This window comes from Lactuca serriola, chromosome 8, assembly GCF_051521515.1.
Source record: "Lactuca serriola cultivar US96UC23 chromosome 8, Lser_US96UC23_V15, whole genome shotgun sequence".
NCBI classification, from domain to species: Eukaryota; Viridiplantae; Streptophyta; class Magnoliopsida; order Asterales; family Asteraceae; genus Lactuca; species Lactuca serriola.
Genome location: NC_136415.1, coordinates 206,975,017 through 206,995,601, shown reverse-complemented (window position 1 = coordinate 206,995,601; position 20,585 = coordinate 206,975,017). Strand labels below are relative to the sequence as shown.

General features: G+C 32.7%; 2 protein-coding genes across 2 annotated transcripts; both read left to right on the top strand.

Annotated features, from left to right (window-relative positions):
* The first annotated feature begins 7,024 nt into the window (after window positions 1–7,024).
* LOC145067794 (protein FAR1-RELATED SEQUENCE 5-like) lies at window positions 7,025–8,943 on the top strand. The gene is made up of 6 exons (XM_079014840.1): window positions 7,025–7,206; window positions 7,433–7,619; window positions 7,683–7,744; window positions 7,905–8,166; window positions 8,254–8,820; window positions 8,896–8,943. The coding sequence occupies exons 1-6, from the start codon at window positions 7,025–7,027 to the stop codon at window positions 8,941–8,943; spliced, it is 1,308 nt and encodes a 435-aa protein (XP_078870966.1).
* A 48-nt stretch (window positions 8,944–8,991) lies between these two features.
* LOC145067792 (uncharacterized) lies at window positions 8,992–9,507 on the top strand. Its single transcript, XM_079014839.1, has one exon. The coding sequence runs from the start codon at window positions 8,992–8,994 to the stop codon at window positions 9,505–9,507; it is 516 nt and encodes a 171-aa protein (XP_078870965.1).
* Window positions 9,508–20,585: the final 11,078 nt, after the last annotated feature.

Genomic DNA, 20,585 nt, shown 5'->3' with positions numbered 1-20,585 from the left:
CTTTATATTCATCATTATACTTTTAAAGAGAACTATAGTCCTTTTCCTACCCGTTCGGCTAACGACCCTTCACCAGTCAAGGAAGCGGTGGGTGAGAGTGGACACCCATTAAGCTGCCATTTTTTAGGCAACAACCTTATACCCCCCTTATAGACCGACTTCGTGAATGAGGCCTACTAACGGTAAGACTGACTTGATCTTATACATATATATATTATTAACTTATAATACTATAAAGTATAAGGGTTGAATTTTAAATTTTAAAACTCTAGGGTTTGGAATTAAAGTGTGTGTGAGACTTTACAAATTCCAAAACTTGAGTGCAAGTTTTGAAACTATTCAAAAACTTTTCATTTCTATAACTTATGAGGTTTAATGGTTTTAAAGAAAAGACTTTTGGAATTCCATAACTTGAGGACAAGTTATGGAGTCCATTAATTAGCGTTTAGATCAAGAATTACACTAACAAACAATTTGCAAATAATTCCTATGATCTACTAAAACTCATAAGCATGAACATTCATATCAAAAAATTTCAAGAATCATATAAACATAATATAAAACTTGAAACTTTGATAATTATCATTGAAATTGGATTAACATAATCATTACCACATCAAAAACAGATTTTACAAGTCCAAAACAGTATAGGGTAATGATTCTAGTCCAATTCCAACAACAAAACTCGAAAATTTGCACACAGGGCCTCCTACTCGCCGAGTGCAATAACCTACTCGACGAGTAGGATGAATTTTCACTTGGAATTGTCGAGTCCCCCCATGGACTCGGTGAGTTCACTGAACAGTGAGCATAATTTCTACTTTTCCAAGCAGTTTGCATCAAGTATAATGAAAACAAGCCTAGGCTCTAATACCACTGAAGGGTTTTGAGCATTCTAACACTCCTATGGTGTACATGCAACCCTATAAACCTTGGATCTTTGTTTTCTCTATTATACATGCAAATTTGATTTATCCAAGGTTCTCGTCCTAACTAGCATATCATGTGGTACTTGTAACATAAAACTAGAAGAATGACTTACCTTTTCTTGTGGTTGATTAATTGGAGCTTCAAGAGCCTAGCACCAATAATGTGAATGCCTCAAGTGGAATCACAAATCACCAAAACAATTTGGAAGACTTTGAGAAAGTATGAAGCACACTAGAAATCGGCCCACCCTTGTTCTCGCACACACTAGTGCCATTTCATGTGCCAAAGACCTCTTTATATAGTATGGTCGATTAGGGTTACATCCATGTAAACCCTAATACCCATGACCTTTCATTTCCATAGGATCCATGGTTAAAAACTCCATGGACTATCCATGCAAGCTTAACCCATCCTAAATGAACTTTGGCCCATTCTATATATATATATATATATATATATATATATATATATATATATAAGATTCCATATTTAATTAGTTTCTTTTGATCACCAAGTTAGTTCCAAATTAATTCTTGATCAATACTAATTAAATAATATGATTTCATATTAATATATTATAAGTACTTATAATATATTAATAAATCATAAATATACTATTCTCTAAAGATTATCCATACAAATTGTTTCGGTGAAATGTAACCCACATGGACCATGCCGAGTCGGGTGAAGTACACACCAAATATACTTACGGACTTAGACACCTTATCCAACAATAATAACTCACATGGGTATTAACAAAAACATTTGGTTTACGGGTGAACATACATTCAAGTTGTTTTATATAAAGATAAAACCTAATAACACCATTTTTCAGTACAACATTACTTACATTTTTAGTCTAGGGATTTAAGACTTACAACTCATTTTCTTAAAGAAAATATTGGATTTTCTAAAAGCATATGCTATCATATTACACGAAAGAGTTACAAAATACTTCTCATACAAAATGCTTATGAACTCACCAACTCAATTGTTGACACTTTTCAAAATCACTTGTATTCTTAGGAAATCAGTAAACATATAATCAAAGAGTTTTTTGGAGGATGGGACGTTGTCGCATCACATTATTTATTTTTGGTCATATGTATATGGTATCAAGTAAACAGTGTTTTGAGTACAATGTAAACATGTTATTTATCAATATGATGGTTGTAATGCTTTGATCTCTATTATTAAATTGCTATGATACTGTACATGAAAGTCATCCGCGCCTAAACATTTCCGTCGTTCTGGTTTGTGGGTGTGACAATGCAGCCTCTGATGCTCGACCTTGACCATCCTACAGGTCAAGCACCTCTCCACGTACCAGGCGATCTCCCTCTTCATACATAGCCACCAATAGCTCAATTTTAGATCCCGATACATCTTGGTGGCCCCCAGATGGATAGAAGAGCGAGATTTGTGAGCTTCTTCCAACACAATCTGTTTGACCCCACCATACATAGGAACCCATAACCGACCATAATGGGTCAACAATCCACGACTATCTAGAACAAATTTGGTGATCTCACCCCTGATCCTCTCGATCTTCCAGTTCTCTTCCCGAACACCCTCAACTTGAGCCTCCCTAATCAATCCCAACAACAGGGAATCCATTGATATCCTCATACATGATACCCCATATGAAGATCTGGACGACTTGCATCTTAAAGCATCCACCACCACATTCGCTTTACCCAGATGGTAAAGAATCTCACAGTTATAATCCTTGACTACGTCCAGCCACCTGTGCTGCCTCATGTTCAGGTTCGACTGATCCAGAATGTGCCTTAAACTCTTGTGACCCATGTAGATAGTATAACGGACTCCATAAAGATAATGCCTCCAAATCTTGAGGGAAAAAGCCACTGCCCCCAACTCCAGATCATGTGTGGGATACCTCGTCTCATGCGACCTCAGCTGCCATGAAGCATATGTTATCACTCATCCTCTCTGCATGAGAACCGCCCCCAAACCAGTGATGGAAGCATCACAAAATACCACAAAATCCTCAATTCCCTCTGGGAGGGTCAAAACAGGGGCCTCACATAATCTCTGCCGAAGGGTCTCAAATGCTGACTGTTGCTCAGGGCCCCACCGGAAATCCACCCCCTTCCTCATCAGACGAGTGAGGGGTACTGCAATCTTGGAGAAATACTGAATAAATCTCTGATAGTACTCTTCTAACCCCCAAGAAACTCCTGATATCCGAGGGAGATTTCGGAATCTCCCACTACATCACTGCCCCAATCTTGGCCGGATCCACCAATATCCCATCCAGCTGGTTAACGAGTTGTCCAAGGAACTGAACCTCTCGTAACCAAAACTCGCACTTTGAGAACTTAACATAAAGCCGTTCTCGCCTCAAAACCCCAGAAGCCCACAAAGGTGCTCCTCATGTCGCTCTCTGGTCTTGGAATATACCAAGATATAATCAATAAATACAATAACTGAACGATCGAGCATCACCCTACATACTCGATTCATCAAATCCATAAATACCACAGGCGCATTGGTGAGCCCAAATGACATCACCACAAACTCGTAATGCCCATAACGAGTCCGAAACGTGGTCTTCTCCACGTCCTCCTCTCTCACCTTGACCTGATGGTACCCAGACCTCAGATCTATATTGGAGAACCAAGATGCACCCTGCAACTAATCAAAGAGACCATTAATCCGCTGAATGGGATAACGGTTCTTCACTCTTAGCTTGTTCAACTCCCGGTAATCAAGACACATCCAGTGTGAACCATCCTTATTCTTGAGATCATATTGTGGTGATTGTGAGCTCAAGTAATTATTTAGTTCATTTTCAAATCATCAAGACATTTTATAATTTATTCTCGTACATCATTTGATTGGATCAAAATACATTTGTGACATAAATTATCTTATAATTATATTTGTACTCCATTTCAATTAGTGGATTCTCTTGGATTTAACAATTAAGCTCACGATTCTAATCATAAACACCATAATTAATCTATCCTTAACCCAAGGATTTTAGAATTGGTTTCAAAATCATAAAACTAAGATTATATACACATTATAATGGCTAAAGTACAACTTCTCAATGAACTTGGGTTCCAAATCCCTAATTTCACATTTGAAGATGAAATCAACTACTTTAATGGTGAAATGATGATACATACGTTATCTATTACAAGTTCATATTAAAACATACATAAAGCATAAATGGTTATTGGAATTCAGATTCCTCTTTATGTAGGGTTTGGAAACCCAAAACTCAACCATGTGATGATTCAAGCTCTTAGATGCATATTTTGATGTTAGAACCATAATACAAGCTGAAATCAACAATATATATATATATATATATATATATATATATATATATATATATGCTTAAGTTATTTTGTTTTTACTAACTATTGTGTGCCAGAATGCACAGATCTAGACCACCGGATGGAATAGAATCAAAGGTCATGATCTGAGGGTCTATGATATTACAATAGGGTAACATGTACCATATAATCATACAAATTTCAGCATAAGGGCATTTTAGTCATTTGAGACAAATTTAAAAAAGGAAAAATCGAGATTTATGGGATAATTAATGATTTTGGTTTAAAAAATCTGATTTTTTTTCAAATTAATTCAATTTCAAACGTAATTTGTAAGTATAAACTGATTTTATTCTATCAGAATGTCATTTTGTTTGAATGATATTCTGTAATTCTGTCAGAATGGTATACAACTATGAACATAATATTATAAACACATATTATCAAGACCAATAATTTTTAATGAATACAAATTTTATATAAGACGAAGTTTAATACTTTAGAATAAGTAATTACGTTCATTCTTAAAGAATACAACTATGCTATGAACATAAATTACATTCATTCTTGAAATTTCTTGCAAAAAAAAAAATATCGGCATTCTTGAAAGAATCCTCATTCACTTTCTTGTTTCGTTCCTAGATGTCTTGTGTATGTTTGACCTCTAAGCTACTTCAAAATATCTAGCATTCTATGAGATTCACATTTTGTGAGATTGACATTCTGTCGGAATTGTATTGCATGAGAATGATTTTATACAAGGAGCTGCAAAAGGATATAAACTCGAAGATGGTAAGTGATCCCTAGGTAAAACTTGAAACATCTGAAAAACATAAGAAACAAAAATCATGTTAAAACATCAGCCAATTGCAATACAACCCTTGCAGAATCATTCTTATGTGATTATACCAGAAATACAATTATGGAAGAATCATTCATATGTTATTTCTAAGATGATAATACTCTCTACAAAATATTCTTAAAGAATGAAATAAATATTCTTAAAGAATGAAAAAATTTAAGATAAGAATAAACACCCAATAATTATTCTACAGAATATTCTTATGTGATTTCCAGCACCTGATATTTTTCATAATTGAAAAATGATTTCCTCTCTTTCAATATTGAAAGAAAATGAGAGTGATTCTAAATTTAAAGTATAATAGAATAACATAATTCTCTATTTTGATTTTGTTTACCTTTGGAGATGAGATGAACAACAATAAACATTCCATCACTAACCATGAATACAATATGAGACTGCCATATTTCTCTTTGACATTTCATCAAACACTTTAAGGGCGCTTCCTAAATCACCACATTTTCTATGAATCATGAATGAAAAAAAAATCCAATTCAGAACCATCAACATCAAATTCATATGAACAACAAGATATTTCAACACCATTATATAAATCTAAAACTAAAAGTTGAAATTGTAGAAATTGGCTAGTTGGAAGAACGAAGAAAAGAACATGTTTTCTATGGAATGGAATTGCAATTCTGGTAAATTAAATTGTAGAAATCTCTTTGACCAACTATTGGAGATAGAAACTAGCTTCGATTGGAGATGGAGTCGCTGAGAATAACATCTTCATCTTGTCAACGAAATGGGGAAACAGACTTGCAGATCCACCGCTTCTTCTTCATTCGTCAATAAGAAAAGAAAATGGGAAGAGACAGAGATATTAAAGACTTGCATCAGTTACAAAGTAAAAATTGTTTTTTTGCCTATTTTCTTGCCTGGGCTTTTTTTGGAACGACTAAGCATGATATAAAGAGCAACCAACCTCTGTGAAGAAGCTCATATATACATCCACTGATTTCCAGATTCAAAAGGCAGAGGTATACGGATTCACAATTCACAACCAAGAGAAGAAGACGCATCAAAGGTTAGAAGCTTCAACTTATTAATTAATGAATTTGCAGATTCGTTAAACATAATTCGAAGAAAGAAGTTTACTGATTCACGTTTTTTTTTTTTTTTTTTATTTTGTATTTGAATCTAAAGAATGCGGTTTTTAACTCTATGTTAATGTGAATATATTGATTCAATATGATGTATGTTTTTATACACTAGGGAACTAGTGATTAAATCTGTCTGATGAACAATTTTTGTGATTCATTACATTTTGTGATGCTACTTATGTTATTCAATCGTGTTATAAAAGAAGTTGATAACTGATGCAAGTTGTTTCTTGTCTTGTAAAAAATGCTAAACAAAGGTTTTAATTAAATATGAGTTGTGCCTCGTATTTTTCGGTTAGTTGATGAAACACTGGATTCGTTTAGGTGTTTTTACTGAAGCAGTTTAAAAAAAACACAAGTGTCAAAAAAACTGAAGCACTTGAATTGAATCACTGGAATCGGTAATACAGATATGATGAAATGGATTCGTTACGGTGTTTTTAATGAAGCAGTTAAAAAAAACAAGTATAACAAAAAGTGAAGCACTTGAATTGAATCACTTGAATCACTTGAATAACTTGAATCAGTAAGTATAAAAACAATGATTTTACAGCGCGTATAATATGTATAAAAATTAAATAATGTAAGATTTAAAGTATGTGAATCAGTTTATAGATGAATCATTTTTTAGATTAAAGATGATGTCTGCATCATTTTATGATGTTTCCTAGACTACATTTCCAATAAACCCAACAGGAAATAGCTTAAAGTTGGTGATCTTTATTAATTGTGTATTAACTGAATCTGACATAAATCTTTTTATGTGTTACAGATATGTCCGAATCGCAACCAACAAGTATTCAGTCTGATGAGGTTCAATGTCTAGAACTTGTGGAAAAAGGTTGGACACAGAAGTGGAGTTGAAACCATATGTGGGGCAAGTGTTTCCTTCATATGATGAAGCACTGGCATTTTACAGAGAATATGCACGCAATAGTGGGTTTGAAATACGAAAGGCAACTACAGAGCAGTCAAAAAAGGGAGATGGTTATTCCCGTAGGTACATAGTATGTAATAGGGAGGGAGAGAAAAAAAAAACCTTCATTTGATAGTTTGAAAGACCGGAGCAAACAAAGTCGTAATCGGCCAAGTCACCGAACCTGATGTAAAGCTTGTATCCGGTTGAAGGTTAATGATGAAAATCTTTGGGTGGTCAAATATTTTGAGGAGAAACACACACATGAACTAGTTAATCCATAAGATTTTGTTTTTTTGAAAAGTAACAGGAGGCTTACATATCATCAGAAACAACTTGTAAATGATGTTTCAGATATAAATATTGGTCCGGTTAGAGCATTCAAGATATTGAAGCAAACACAAGGTGGATTTGTCAATGTAGGGGCAACAGAAATTGAATGTAAGAATTTGAAAAGGGATATGATAACATATATTGGTGAGAGTGATGCGGACATGGTAATTGAGAAGCTTACTAAAAAAAGGAGTATTTACACGACTTTACTTTTGAATATTGTGTAGATAGTGAGGGGAAGCTATGTGGGTTATTTTGGGCAGATGAAGAAGCAAAATGTAATTATTCTGTATTTGGAGATGTTGTTGGATTCAATGCTACTTACTGAACAAACAAGTATGCAATAGCTTTACTTATTAAAAAATTATCTTGTTTCGGTTTGGGTGTATCATATGAACTTATAGTGAGTATTAACAAGTTTAATTCATATCGTATTACTTGTTTTACAGGTACTTCATGATTTTCATGCCATTTTCCGGTATCGACAATCACAAAAAACGTGTCACTTTTGCTGTTGGCTTACTTGCTAGTGAGTCAATAGAATCATATAAATGGTTGTTAATGGCTTTTAAAAGTACTTTTGGACGGGAACCAACAGTGTTGATGACCGATCAATACCCGACTATCAAGCAAGCGGTTCCAGCTGTTTTCTTACCATCATGTAGGCATCGATTGTGTATGTGGCACATATCACAGAAGTTCACCGATAAGGTAAAGAATATACCCATATAATACATTGTATGCATTACTTGAATTGACAAATTTTTATGTAATGATGATTACTAGTTGATTTTTCAGTTGGGTTCACATATGTCGAAGATGGGGTTGTTGAAACGTTTAAACAATCTGATATGGAATGAACGAATCAGTGCAAGCGAGTTTGATATAGAATGGCAATCAATAATGGATGAATATGATTTAAATAATAACAATTGGTTTAACAAAATGTTTGCAATACGAGATAAATGGATTCCTGCTTATTTTCAGGATTGCCACTTATCAGGGTTAATGCGAACAACATCAAGACCGAAAGGTGAGAATTACTTCTACGAGTTGATGACAAATGCAGATTTGCACTTAATTGAGTTTGTCAGTCATTTTGAAACGGCAATGGAAGCACAACGTTTTGTTCAACGTAAAAACAATCATGACTCGCGTTACACGAATCCTGAAATTATAACTAAATTGCTGATTGAAGAGGAGGCAGCTCAAACATTCACACAAACTGTGTTCTTTGAAGTTCAAACAGAGATAATGGCATCGATGCTTACATGGTACTCAATTAAAGTAGTAGAATTTGATGGAATAACTAAATTCAGTATCAAGGATACCGACAAAGATGTAAAACATTTTGGTGATTTTGAGGTATGTATAATCTAGTCCGTTGTATCTAGTATTGGATGACAAAAAACTGATATTATTATTTTGTAATATTGACAGGTTTCATTCATGAAATCCGATTGCACTGTTAGTTTCTCATGTTTATGATTCGAATTCACTGGGTGTCTATGTAGACACTGCTTTTATGTATTAAGGATGTCGGGTGTGGAACATTTCCCTAAAAAATATGTTTCAAGAAGATGGACAAAGGATGTGGTGCCGAGATCAGCAAGCAGATATAATACGTGCCAGTTTCCTACAAATGATGCAAATGAAGATTTTAAAGCAATGATCTGGGACATATACTTTTCAGTTGATTATTGTGTTGATCGGCTAGTTTCTAATATGGAAAACCTAAAGTTATATAGACAGAAAGTAAAGGAGTTGACGAAAAATGTTGAAGAAGAAACACGAAATGCACGACCCATGATGAACACAGCCTTCATCGGATCGGTACTTGGTGTTGAGAAGAGAGATAAAGTAACAGTTAAAAATCCAAAAGGAATCAAAAACAAAGGTAGTGGCCCGATTAAGAAAAGGATGATAGGACAAAAAGAGACTGTGATTGTGAATGCTAAAAAGGGTTCGAGAAAATGTGGACGATGCGGAAAGTATGTTGATCATAATACTCGCACTTGCCAACAAAAAGCTAATGTTTCTACTTCTAAATAGTTTGGTTTTTCCTTCTTATATATTAAGTTTTCAAGAAAAAAAATGTTATTTTACAAATAAAAATGAATGTTTGAGTTCTACATTTATGCAATGTACTTGCAAGAATAAATGCAGATAGTTGAAGTGTTATTTTTAATAAATTACTATCTATGCCTGAATCCACGTTATGGTATTGTTAATGCTTAGATGATACGTGATGTCATAACTACATGGAGCATCGGTTTATGTGGCATACGTTAGTTAAATGGCATGAATTAAAAAATGATTTAAATATATTAATTATTGCTTAAAAGGATTGGTCAAAAAATAAGTAGACTCAATATGACATGGTAGCAGTATTTGTAAATGGTAAGAGTATTAATAAATTAAGCCAACTTTTTTGGATGAATCCAATATTTCATTCTGTCCATATAACACACTAAGTAGCAAGACATGAAGCTAATTTTGTTTACTTAATGTATTGAGACAGTAAGTGCATTTGTGTAGATCACATGCTATACTAGCTCTAATTCTTACATGATAAGTTTACTTAATGTATTCACATGCTATAGTAGCTCTAATGTATTAAGACAGTCAGTGCATATGTCTAAACCACATGTTATAGTAGCTCTAATGCTTATATGATAAGTGATGCCTTAACAAACTTGAGAATTACTTTATGTGGCATATGTAGTTTAATGGCATGAATTAGAAACTGCTGAAAGTGATTTGACAACCTAAGTAATCAAAGGAATCAACTTGAGGCTTAAGATTTAGTTTTATTTTAATAATCCATGTGATTAATACATACATCATAAAAATGTTATTGAACAGGTAAGTGCAGTAAATATCAAAGATTGTAACTTCGTTTCGAATTTGATATCAGAAATATCATAAACGATTTTGATAGGGGAAATTACAATAATCATCAAAAATGCATAATAAATTAATGAATAATAAGGAAAGATTGGTCACTTAAAACAGATAACATAACACTTGAATCATTTTCACTTGAAACAGATAACAAAACACTGAATCATTGTCACATAAAAAACAAAGCCAAATAAAAAAGAGCATAAAACATGCTTGAAAGCTTAATGAAAATCTAATAAAACAAACTGATTCTGCGCTCAATCCGTTGGAGATGTTCTTCGGTGTTGAAGTTTTCCTTTTCCAAATCAGATAACTTATTGTATGATGCTAACTTTTTGTGCAGAGATGGTTTGATAAGGTTTAAATCGGATGTCAAAATTTTCGTAACATACTTTTTTCTCAATTCATTTAACTGCATCTGTTGGCCATCGTTGTCTGGGAACTCAGGCTCTAAACCAACATTCCATTTATCCAAATCCTCACCTTTATATGTTTCCATGTGCCTCAAAACGAATACTCCACAATCTATGTAGTTCATTTTTGTCATCCATGCCATGGACAATCGAACTGTGACTGCACGCTTAATTGAATTTCTTTTTGGATGATTCAAAGCGTCGATGTACAGAGTAAACAATATTTTCTGGAATAAATATGATAGGTGATTAGAATATAATATATGATCATGGGTAAGTTAAATTAAAATGAAATTTCCTTACCAGATCGTTAGGCACATTTCCATAAATTACTTCAATCGATTCTTGAGAGTAAATGTTGTCTATTATTACGCATTCTGATTTTTTGAAATCAAAGACAATAAGGTAGTAATGATCATTTTCAAGCACCGGGAAGAATACCTGATGTCCATAACAAAATTGGTTGAATGCAGTTTGTCTAAAACAAGTGAATTAGTGTAATGAAAATGACTTACAAGGTCCACGTCATTAAAGCTTGTGCATTGCTTGAACTTTTCGATATGTTCATTCATGCGATCAATGAACATTTTGTATCGTTGTTCTATACAAATCGCCTCATCCAGTATGAAGTTGCTCTACAATTAAAATGTATATATTATTGAATCATTTAAAGTAAGTATACACCCTAAGTGTAATTTTACCAGGAGTGTGCATGATAAAAACATCCTTGCCGGTGACTTTTTATTTCTGCGCAGTTCTAGATGGTTTAGAATAGTAGCCCAAATGTCAATTATTGTTCCATGGATTTTGGATCCAGGAATCATACTCTCAAAAATTTCCCGAGGTCCACTATCTCCAAACATTGTTTCAAATACAGGATCCCTAAATCAAAATAAGCTCGCATCAATTTCTATATAGTTAGTGTGATTATTTGTTTAATGTAGAGGGGATATATTAATTTAGAAAATGTACCATTCATCTTCCAGCCCTGCGAAAATCCAACCTGCCACTCTCTCCTCAATTGATCTAATCGGTTGGTTTGGATCAACGACCCTCCTATAATGAGGTGATCTAAGTTTGTCAGTTGGTTGAACCAATCTTCTCGACCGTCTTGGTGCCACAATAGTAACAGGAACAGTGTTTACATCATCATTTTTGATATTTGGTTCACGCTGATCTGAATGAGTGAGACGGTGATGACTTGAATGTCTAATGGAGGTAGCTAATGCTGATTCCAACAGCATGTCAAAAGTATCTTCGTTTAGAATTTGAGTAAAAGGTGTACACACAACATCAGCAACTGCATCATCATCACCCACCATTGTTGATTCCTGAAATTGATCATTTATAATTGCGGTTGTATTTTGTTGATAATGCATAACAGGTGTGGTGGTGCCATTGGAAGTTGTCCCATCATCAGAATCATCGGAAGTTGAAAAATCTGGCCATGCCAGATTGAATTCGTGATTTCTTTTTGTTACTAGCATGCGCAGTTCGACAGAATCGGGAAACTTCTTTATACCTCGCATCAACAAATTATCTATAGCTCTCTTTACATTGTGATATGCATTGAAATTGAAGTTTATTTCCCTCATAATTTCCTGGGAAGAAGCATAACATAAGTAGAATGCTATAAAAGTAATATTGTGACAATATATGAACTGGAATCAGTAAAACATATGTGATGAAACACTTGATTCATTTTGGTTTTATAATGAATCACTGCAAAGCATAATTTTCACAAGTATCCTATAAGTGTCACAAAAAGTGAAGCACTTGAATCCGTAAAACAAATGGCATAAGTTTCACTAAAAAGCACTTGCATCAATACAACAAAATGTGATGAAGCAATTGATTCATTTTAGTTTTATAACGAATCACTAAAAAGCATAATTTTCACAAGTGTCACAAAAAGTGAAGTACTTGAATCAATAATTAGGTGAATCAGTTTAAAAAGTAAAGAACGTAAAATAAAAATTATGTGAATGAGTTTATAAATGACGCACTAAAACCACAATGTTTACCATGTTTAATGCTATTGATAAACAAAATGTCATCATAACTTGAATCAGTTTATACATGAAGCACGCGAATCAGTAATTAAAAAAAGAATGTTTTTTTTACCTTAAAGTTGTTGTCTGCATCATTTTCTGATGTTTCTTGAACTACATTTCCAATAAACCCATCAGGAGATATGCAATCTCTTTCAGATCCAACAACATCATCATCCTCGCCATCTTCTGTTTTGTAATTATCTTCTGTGAATTAATATTTTGTACGTTTTATTTGTTTGATGCCACAAAAATAGTTTGAAAATGCTCGAATATACCTTGTTCAGTTCGGTTCATGTTCATGTGTTGTAATGATATGGTTACATTTCCGAAACCTCCTTTAGATAGCTCTTCTAATTCCCTCCTTTTCAACATGTCTATTGTCCAATGAATCATTCCAACAATTGGACTTTGAATTGTGCCATCCTCAACTTTTGTAAAATTAAGGTAAAACAACTGCAAAGAATATGTTGATGAAGAATATATAAGATATATATAAGCATCTTCAATAATGTTTTGATAAATTTAAGGAAATTTGTTTATCAGAAGAAATACAATGGGACCGGTGTAAACGCACTTATCGTCCAAGGGTTTCCACATCTTTCGGCTTGATTTCAAGCATGACACAACAAATCCGCACCACTCTAGTTGTTTGATATCCATATCACCCAGAATATTTTCCAAAAACCCTTGATTGACAGTCCCCATCGTTGAATACTCAATCATCACCGATACAAACAACACAAGAAAATTCAATGATAAAAAATGGACCAACATTTGTATCCTTTACTATCATGTCAATAACATGTGTTAGCCGTATTCTTTTTATTGTTTTTGGAAATTGGGATTTCCAAAGTTTGACAACCTTATTTTCATAATTTGCTTTGGAAGGGTTAGACATTGGTATGTCACCCACTGGAATCCCATATACCTCGTGTACTCTTTCCCTTGTCACTAAAAGTCTTTGGTCTTGTACATGAATGGAATTGCTAGTTGGGTTGTAGTTTTCAACGACCTAGTAACATATCCTACGAGGTAGCTTTTCTAAATGCATATTTAGAGCTGATCCAAATCCAATAGATTGTACACATCTTTGTTGATCTTTGTTCAGCAAGGTCATGGTTTTGGTTATGTGTTCCGGAGGGAACCTGGTATTCAAACATCTTAATGAATCTTCCACGTTTCTTGGCTTTTCTATTCTGGTTTGCTTTTTCACAATCTTTTGTATCGACATTGTAACAGGTGGCGGGTTTACAAAATCGTCGTCATCGTCACTTGGACGCTTTCGAGAATAAGTATCTGATGTAATCACTTTAGAACCAAATATGTAAAAATAAATTACTTAAACAATTATTAATGTAAAATTAAAGAGAAAATATAATAAATTTGACGTGAATACCTAACTGAATATATGTTACAGTATTTTGAATCAGTTAAAGATCTATCAATATAACTTATACAGCCCTAATACTAAAAACCTGTTTAACCGGATTCATTTGACAGATAAACATTGGTAACCAAAATCATTTCTACTAACATAATCACTTTACTACCTAGGTTTTATTACCAGGACTCTAAATTCACATCATATATAGTAATAAAAAAACACTTAGATTCACTTAAACACTTGACAACTATTATCATTAAGAACAAATGTATATAACTTGCATAAATAATGTCAAGCACTGACGTCTTGTTCACAACAAGTGAATACTAATAAGCTTATCAAAAAGTACTTACCCATCGAGTCTGTATGAGTTTGTGCTTCACCAGGATACTCCATTAGTCAAAAAAATTCAAACACCAGAGCAAAACCCATAAGAAATTGTATCTGATTGCTGAATTTCGATATGAAGCCTTCGACCATCTTTATATTGCTTTACCGGCCATTTAATCTTTGTAAAACCATGATAACAGAAAAATCCGTAATACAATATCTCCAATTTAATGGTATCTAATCTCCAATAATAAACCATCGATTCTTCTTTTTCAATTTGCAAATACGAATGATTTTTTTGGGCGAAAATTATTGTTCTGTATAACCGGATTCGTAGAGGAATATTGAAGTTTGGTATAAACCCTTCGAGTAGAAATTCAATATCGTAGAGCATGATCTTCAATTTGATAGTTTTCATTTAAACTATTGGTTTTTCTTTATCAATCATTGATGCCGACTTCGTTTTTGGGCGGAAATTAGGGCAAGGAAGACATAAAGACACGTGATAATATTTGGGATAACAAAGAGATAAGTTTTAAGCGAATTTATCTTATTTTAATTCATCATTTAAATGAAAGTTGTTATTTGTTGTTACAACAGTTGTAACGTATTTATATATTTCATTATTTAACTGTAAGATAACTTCCATATATATATATATATATATATATATATATATATATATATATATATATATATATATATATGTCTTCCTACCTTCCTACAAATAATTCACTTCTTATTTGATCTAGAATCTATATATATACTAGTTGTGAAACCCGTATATTATACGGGTTAATTAAAACATAATGTTAAACATGAGCGATTAGATGAAAAGTTTATTTTGAATTTGAAATATGAAATAAGTGAAAATTATTAAAAAAACGTGCAAAAAATAAATTAATTAAAATTATGTGTTTAATTGTTAGACCCGTGTACTAAACGAGTTATTATAATAAAATGTTAAATACAAATGTTTAAAGTGTAAATTTATTTGAAATTTAAATTGAAATTTCAAATTTGAAATTAATAGTTATTATAGTAGGTTTAATTTATGGAAACTAAATTAATAATATAATGGAAATGAATAATGAAATAATTGACAAGTGGAAAATAAATATATATCTCAAAATTATGACAAAATGACATGTGGCCAATTAAATGAGAGAAGGACATGTGACAAAATTATTCTTTTATATATATATATATATATATATATATATATATATATATATATATATATATATATATATATGTGAACCTCTAATGGTTTAATAGAGATACAATCTTCAAAATCTCATTCAAATCTCACACCACAATCTATCGATTGCTTGGAATCAAGATTCTCTCAATACATATACTCCAAAGATCAGTTGAATAGAATAAAATGAGAAGGAAATGTGTTTGCAGGTCTTATAACCAATATTTACATGTTTATCCTCATACGCTTACGTTCTGAAAATTTATTACCACCTAATATAGTTATTTAGCTAGTTTTTATGAATTTACAATCTTGACCCTTCTTCACAACATCCATAAACATCTTAAGTCCTATTGAAGTCATATAGGTCAACTCTTAAATTCTACAAATGTATAATTTTAGTCTTTCTTACAATATTTTTCCCAAAAGAACATATATCCACATTTTTACCTTTAATATTTCATTTTAAACACACAAAATTTGATTTCACAGTATTTTAGTCTCAAAAATCAATACAATTATGTAAATTCCTCAAATTTGACACTTTTAGTCCTTCTATCATAAGATTTTTTTCTAACCTTACTTTTGCGATTTAAAACATCTTGGTGACTTTAAACTTTTTATAATAAATTATTTTATTTATTTTCCTTTTTTGTTTATGTATTTGGATTTAATTTATTTTTTTAGTTTATTTTATATCCCAAATATTTTTTCCACTAGAAATATCAAAACTATTATGCGCAAAATACACATGTTACAATGTTATATGCTAATTTCATTGTATGCCTCGTTTAACCATCATACCTTATGCTAATTTCATTGTATGCCTCGTTTAACCATCATACCTTTTATATGTACTTACAATGAGAGTCCTTGAAGAGCAATGTATACTCACTTTGTGAGGTGTAGAACAATATTTTGTGTTTTGGATACTTGTTCCATATCATTACATTTTAAGCACTACTTTTTTTTTTCTATGATGTTATTAAAGTTTTTGTATTAATGACAAGGTAATAATCTTTTTGTAATGTTTTCCCCACATTGAATTTTTGTCAAAGTTTTTGAAGACATAAGGGGTTATGATATTATATATATATATATAACATTATTTTGACATGTGTTTAGGTTATCAATAGTCTTGTAGTGACATCTCGAAGATCGAGAAGCTTACACTGATTTTTGAAAATCTTTTTATATGTTTGAATTTTGAAATACTTATACATTATTATGATGCCATATCTCTTATATTGATTGCAATGCATAGTATACTTTTTTGACAAATTATTTTTATTGTCAAAGGAAGAGGTTGTTCTGTGCTTTTTTATTTTACAATTTTTCCTTAAATAGTTTTAAAAAATATTTTTAAATGCTATTTTAAACCACCTATACAAAAAGTGGTGTTTCAAAACATGTCACCAATGACGAGCATTAGTAAAAATGTAAAATTAAGTTAATGGATAATGACTTAAAAGAGTAATTTATTTTTCGATTTGTATAAATTTGGTCACTTAGTTTTTTTTCGTCCACATTTACCCTTTTAACTTGTTAAACTGTACACATTTAGTCCTTATGACCGGTTACTTCAGGTCAGCCGAAAAAAAAACGACTTAATAAGGTAATATATTTTTCATTTTGTACACATTTAGTCCTTAATATTTTTGTACATATTTAGTCCTTAATATTTGTTTTGTTTCAAATAAGTCATTTTTTTGTACTCATTCAGTACTTATGAATGATTTCTTTAAGTTTTTCTCATGACATCTTACGTGAGAGAATTATTGATGAGTTGTTTGGGGTTGTTGATGTTTATGTCCAACATGATCTCGACTGCTTAGTTGTGTAGGTCTTGTGGTTTGGCTCAGGTATTGTATTTTGTATGTCGTAACTTCTTCATACGATATCAGATTTTAACGATCTTTATATCCACGTGTTCATTTTTTCATTAAGATTACTCCCGTTAAAATGTAATATATCTTTACTTACGATTTTATAAAAAAAAATCCATACATGCATTCATAAAAAATATGGACAGGGGCAAACGCAGGAATACATGGTTGGTGTTACCAAGATGAAACAGGTGTTGCTGGTATATGAAAAATAGCTATAAACGAAAAAAAATCGAAAATACGAGTTCGTATGGATATAAAGATCGTTCACATTGATATAAAGATCGTTTACATGGATATAAAAATCGTTAAAATTCGAGATCGTATGAAGAAGTTATAACATTCAGAACACATGACCTAAGCAACCAAGTAGTTGAGATCATGATGGACATAAGCATCAAAAGGCCCGAACACTACATTAATGAATTTCCCACGTAAGATTTCGTGAGAAAAAAACTAAAAAAATCAGTCATAAGTATTTAATGAGTATAAAAATAAAAATGACTTCTTTTGCAAAAAAATATATTAAGGACTAAATGTGTACAAAAATATTAAGGACTAAATGTGTACAAAGTGATAAATATATTACCCTATTAAGTCATTTTTACCGGCTAACCTGGAGTAGCCGGTCATAAGGATTGAATGTGTACAGTTTAACAAGTTGAAGGGGTAAATGTGGACGGAAAAAAAATTCAGTAACTAAATGTGTACAAATCGGAAAATACATTACCCTTTTAAGTCATTATCCCTTAAGTTAACAATGTGAAAAATATTTCACCATATGGAAAGATTTGAATAAAAACATAGATGGAAGGTAAGGAAACATAACCTAGATTTTATATGAATTTATTTGATGAAACTAAGGTTTGATGGAAAGTTAGATAGATTGATTTACCACCTTTATGTGATTCATCTTCTTTAATGAATATTTTTTCGAGACAAAACTGTAAATTTGGTCCTTGTGGTTTGCAAAAACCTTTGGATGGGGTCCAAAAAGTTTTTGGCTTGCACCGAAGGTCCAAAATCAAAGTTTTTCATTGTTTTTGGTCCAAAAAAACTTGAAAAGTCGATTTTACCCTTTTTAATTTCTTTTTTCTATTTTCTTTATTGTTTTTGGTATTTAAATAATTAAAAAAAATAAAAAATAAAATCTTACCCAACTCTCTCTCTCTCTCTCTCTCTCTCTCTCTCTCCCTAACCTAACCTAACCTAACCCAGGTTTATTCTTATTCATCTTCCACAAATCCGTCGACATACCCCTCCCTTTGATCATCATCTTGTTAATCGACATAAACACACAATGAAACTCCCTTCTCTCTTAACTGAAGAACATAAAAATTGACCAGATTAAAAAAAAAAACAATCAAGGAACTCTTCCTGTTTCTTTCCTTCTTCTGTCCCGATTTTCGGCAGAAGCACCTCCGTCGGAGGTGTTTTCTTGTGCGTTCCCGGTGAGCAAGGGAGCTACAAACCCCCTTCGTTCTCCCTTCACCTTTTCATTGTTCCTACCAAATCAAAAAGAAGATGAAGCAAGGAATTAACGGAGCAAAAAGGCCCTCGCATACCTCCTGTTGGACATCGAACAACCAAAGTCATTACCATTGCTGCTTGTCTCGCCCTATCGAAGACCTCCGTCCCTTTGCAGCCTCTTGGCCACACCGAACCCATCTTCTGGCCTCACCCCTCGCTTTCTTTCTCTTCAATCAAAGACCTCCCTCCTCTGACCCTCCTTCCTTCGCACCTCACAACCGGATGAGAACGATCGAAGCTTCGCTGCTTGCTTCTTCACATCTTCGTTCTTCGGTCTCGTCGACCCAGGAGACAATCCTGCTTCCCTTTTATTCGTTCGTCTGCTTCGTTCGCAACTTCGTATCCGTCTCTCTTTTGCTCGATCAATCAAAGTGACGAGGGAAAAAGCCCTAAATCCTTTTCAACTTGGGAAGTTCTTCAGTGGAGAGAGAGAGAAAGAGAGAGAGAGGGAGAGGGGGAGGGAGGGAGGGAGAGAGAGAGAGAGTGCTGGGTAAGATTTTATTTTTTATTTTTTTAATTATTTAAATACCAAACTAAATAAAGAAAATAGAAAAAAGAAATGGAAAAGGGTAAAATCGACTTTTCAAGTTTTTTTGGACCAAAAACAATGAAAAACCTTGATTTTGGACATTCGGTGCAAGCCGGAAACATTTTGGACCCTATCCAAAGGTTTTTGCAAACCACAAGGACCAAATTTGTAGTTTTGTCTTTTTTCGAGATTAAATCTACCTCATAGACGAAATTATTTTGATAAAATACAATAGTCTCTTATTGTAGATATGATCCACTTTAAATCTTTGTGTTTTTGCAATTGTTTATTTTTTTGGGTTTATTATTCTATATTACATTATTATTTGTGTTTGTATTCTCCTATCATTTGAAACCAACACATTTGTTCACATCTTCATAAGTGTTTAGTATTAATAACCAACACCTCACTTCTTCATAAAATGTTTCCAAGTTTTTGTATTTATAACTTATATCTCTTAATACACATGTAACATACTTTGGCTTTGTTTGGAATCCGTATAGGCATCATTAGAATTAACAAAGGATGGTTTGTATACGTATTTTGGGCGTGTTCGGTAAAATTAGCTGGTAGCAGGTAGCTTGTAGCGCGTAGCAGGTAGACTGTAGCTTGTAGCGTTTAGTTAAACGCTACATGAAGTAGCATTTGAATTTAAAACATTTTGTTTAAACTAAACGCTAGAAGTTTGTAGTGCCAAACAAGACTTTCTGTTCAAAACGAAGCGTTTTGTCAAGCGCTAAAAGTTAGAAGCTCTCAAATGCTTCCAAACGATCTGTGCTGAACACACCCTTCATCTAACAAAGAGTTTTGAACTTTTGATGTATTTCCTTTTAATAGAAGGAACTTTTGTGTAACAACATATGAGTAGTGGGCTTAAATGTAATTCTTAAGAGCATTAA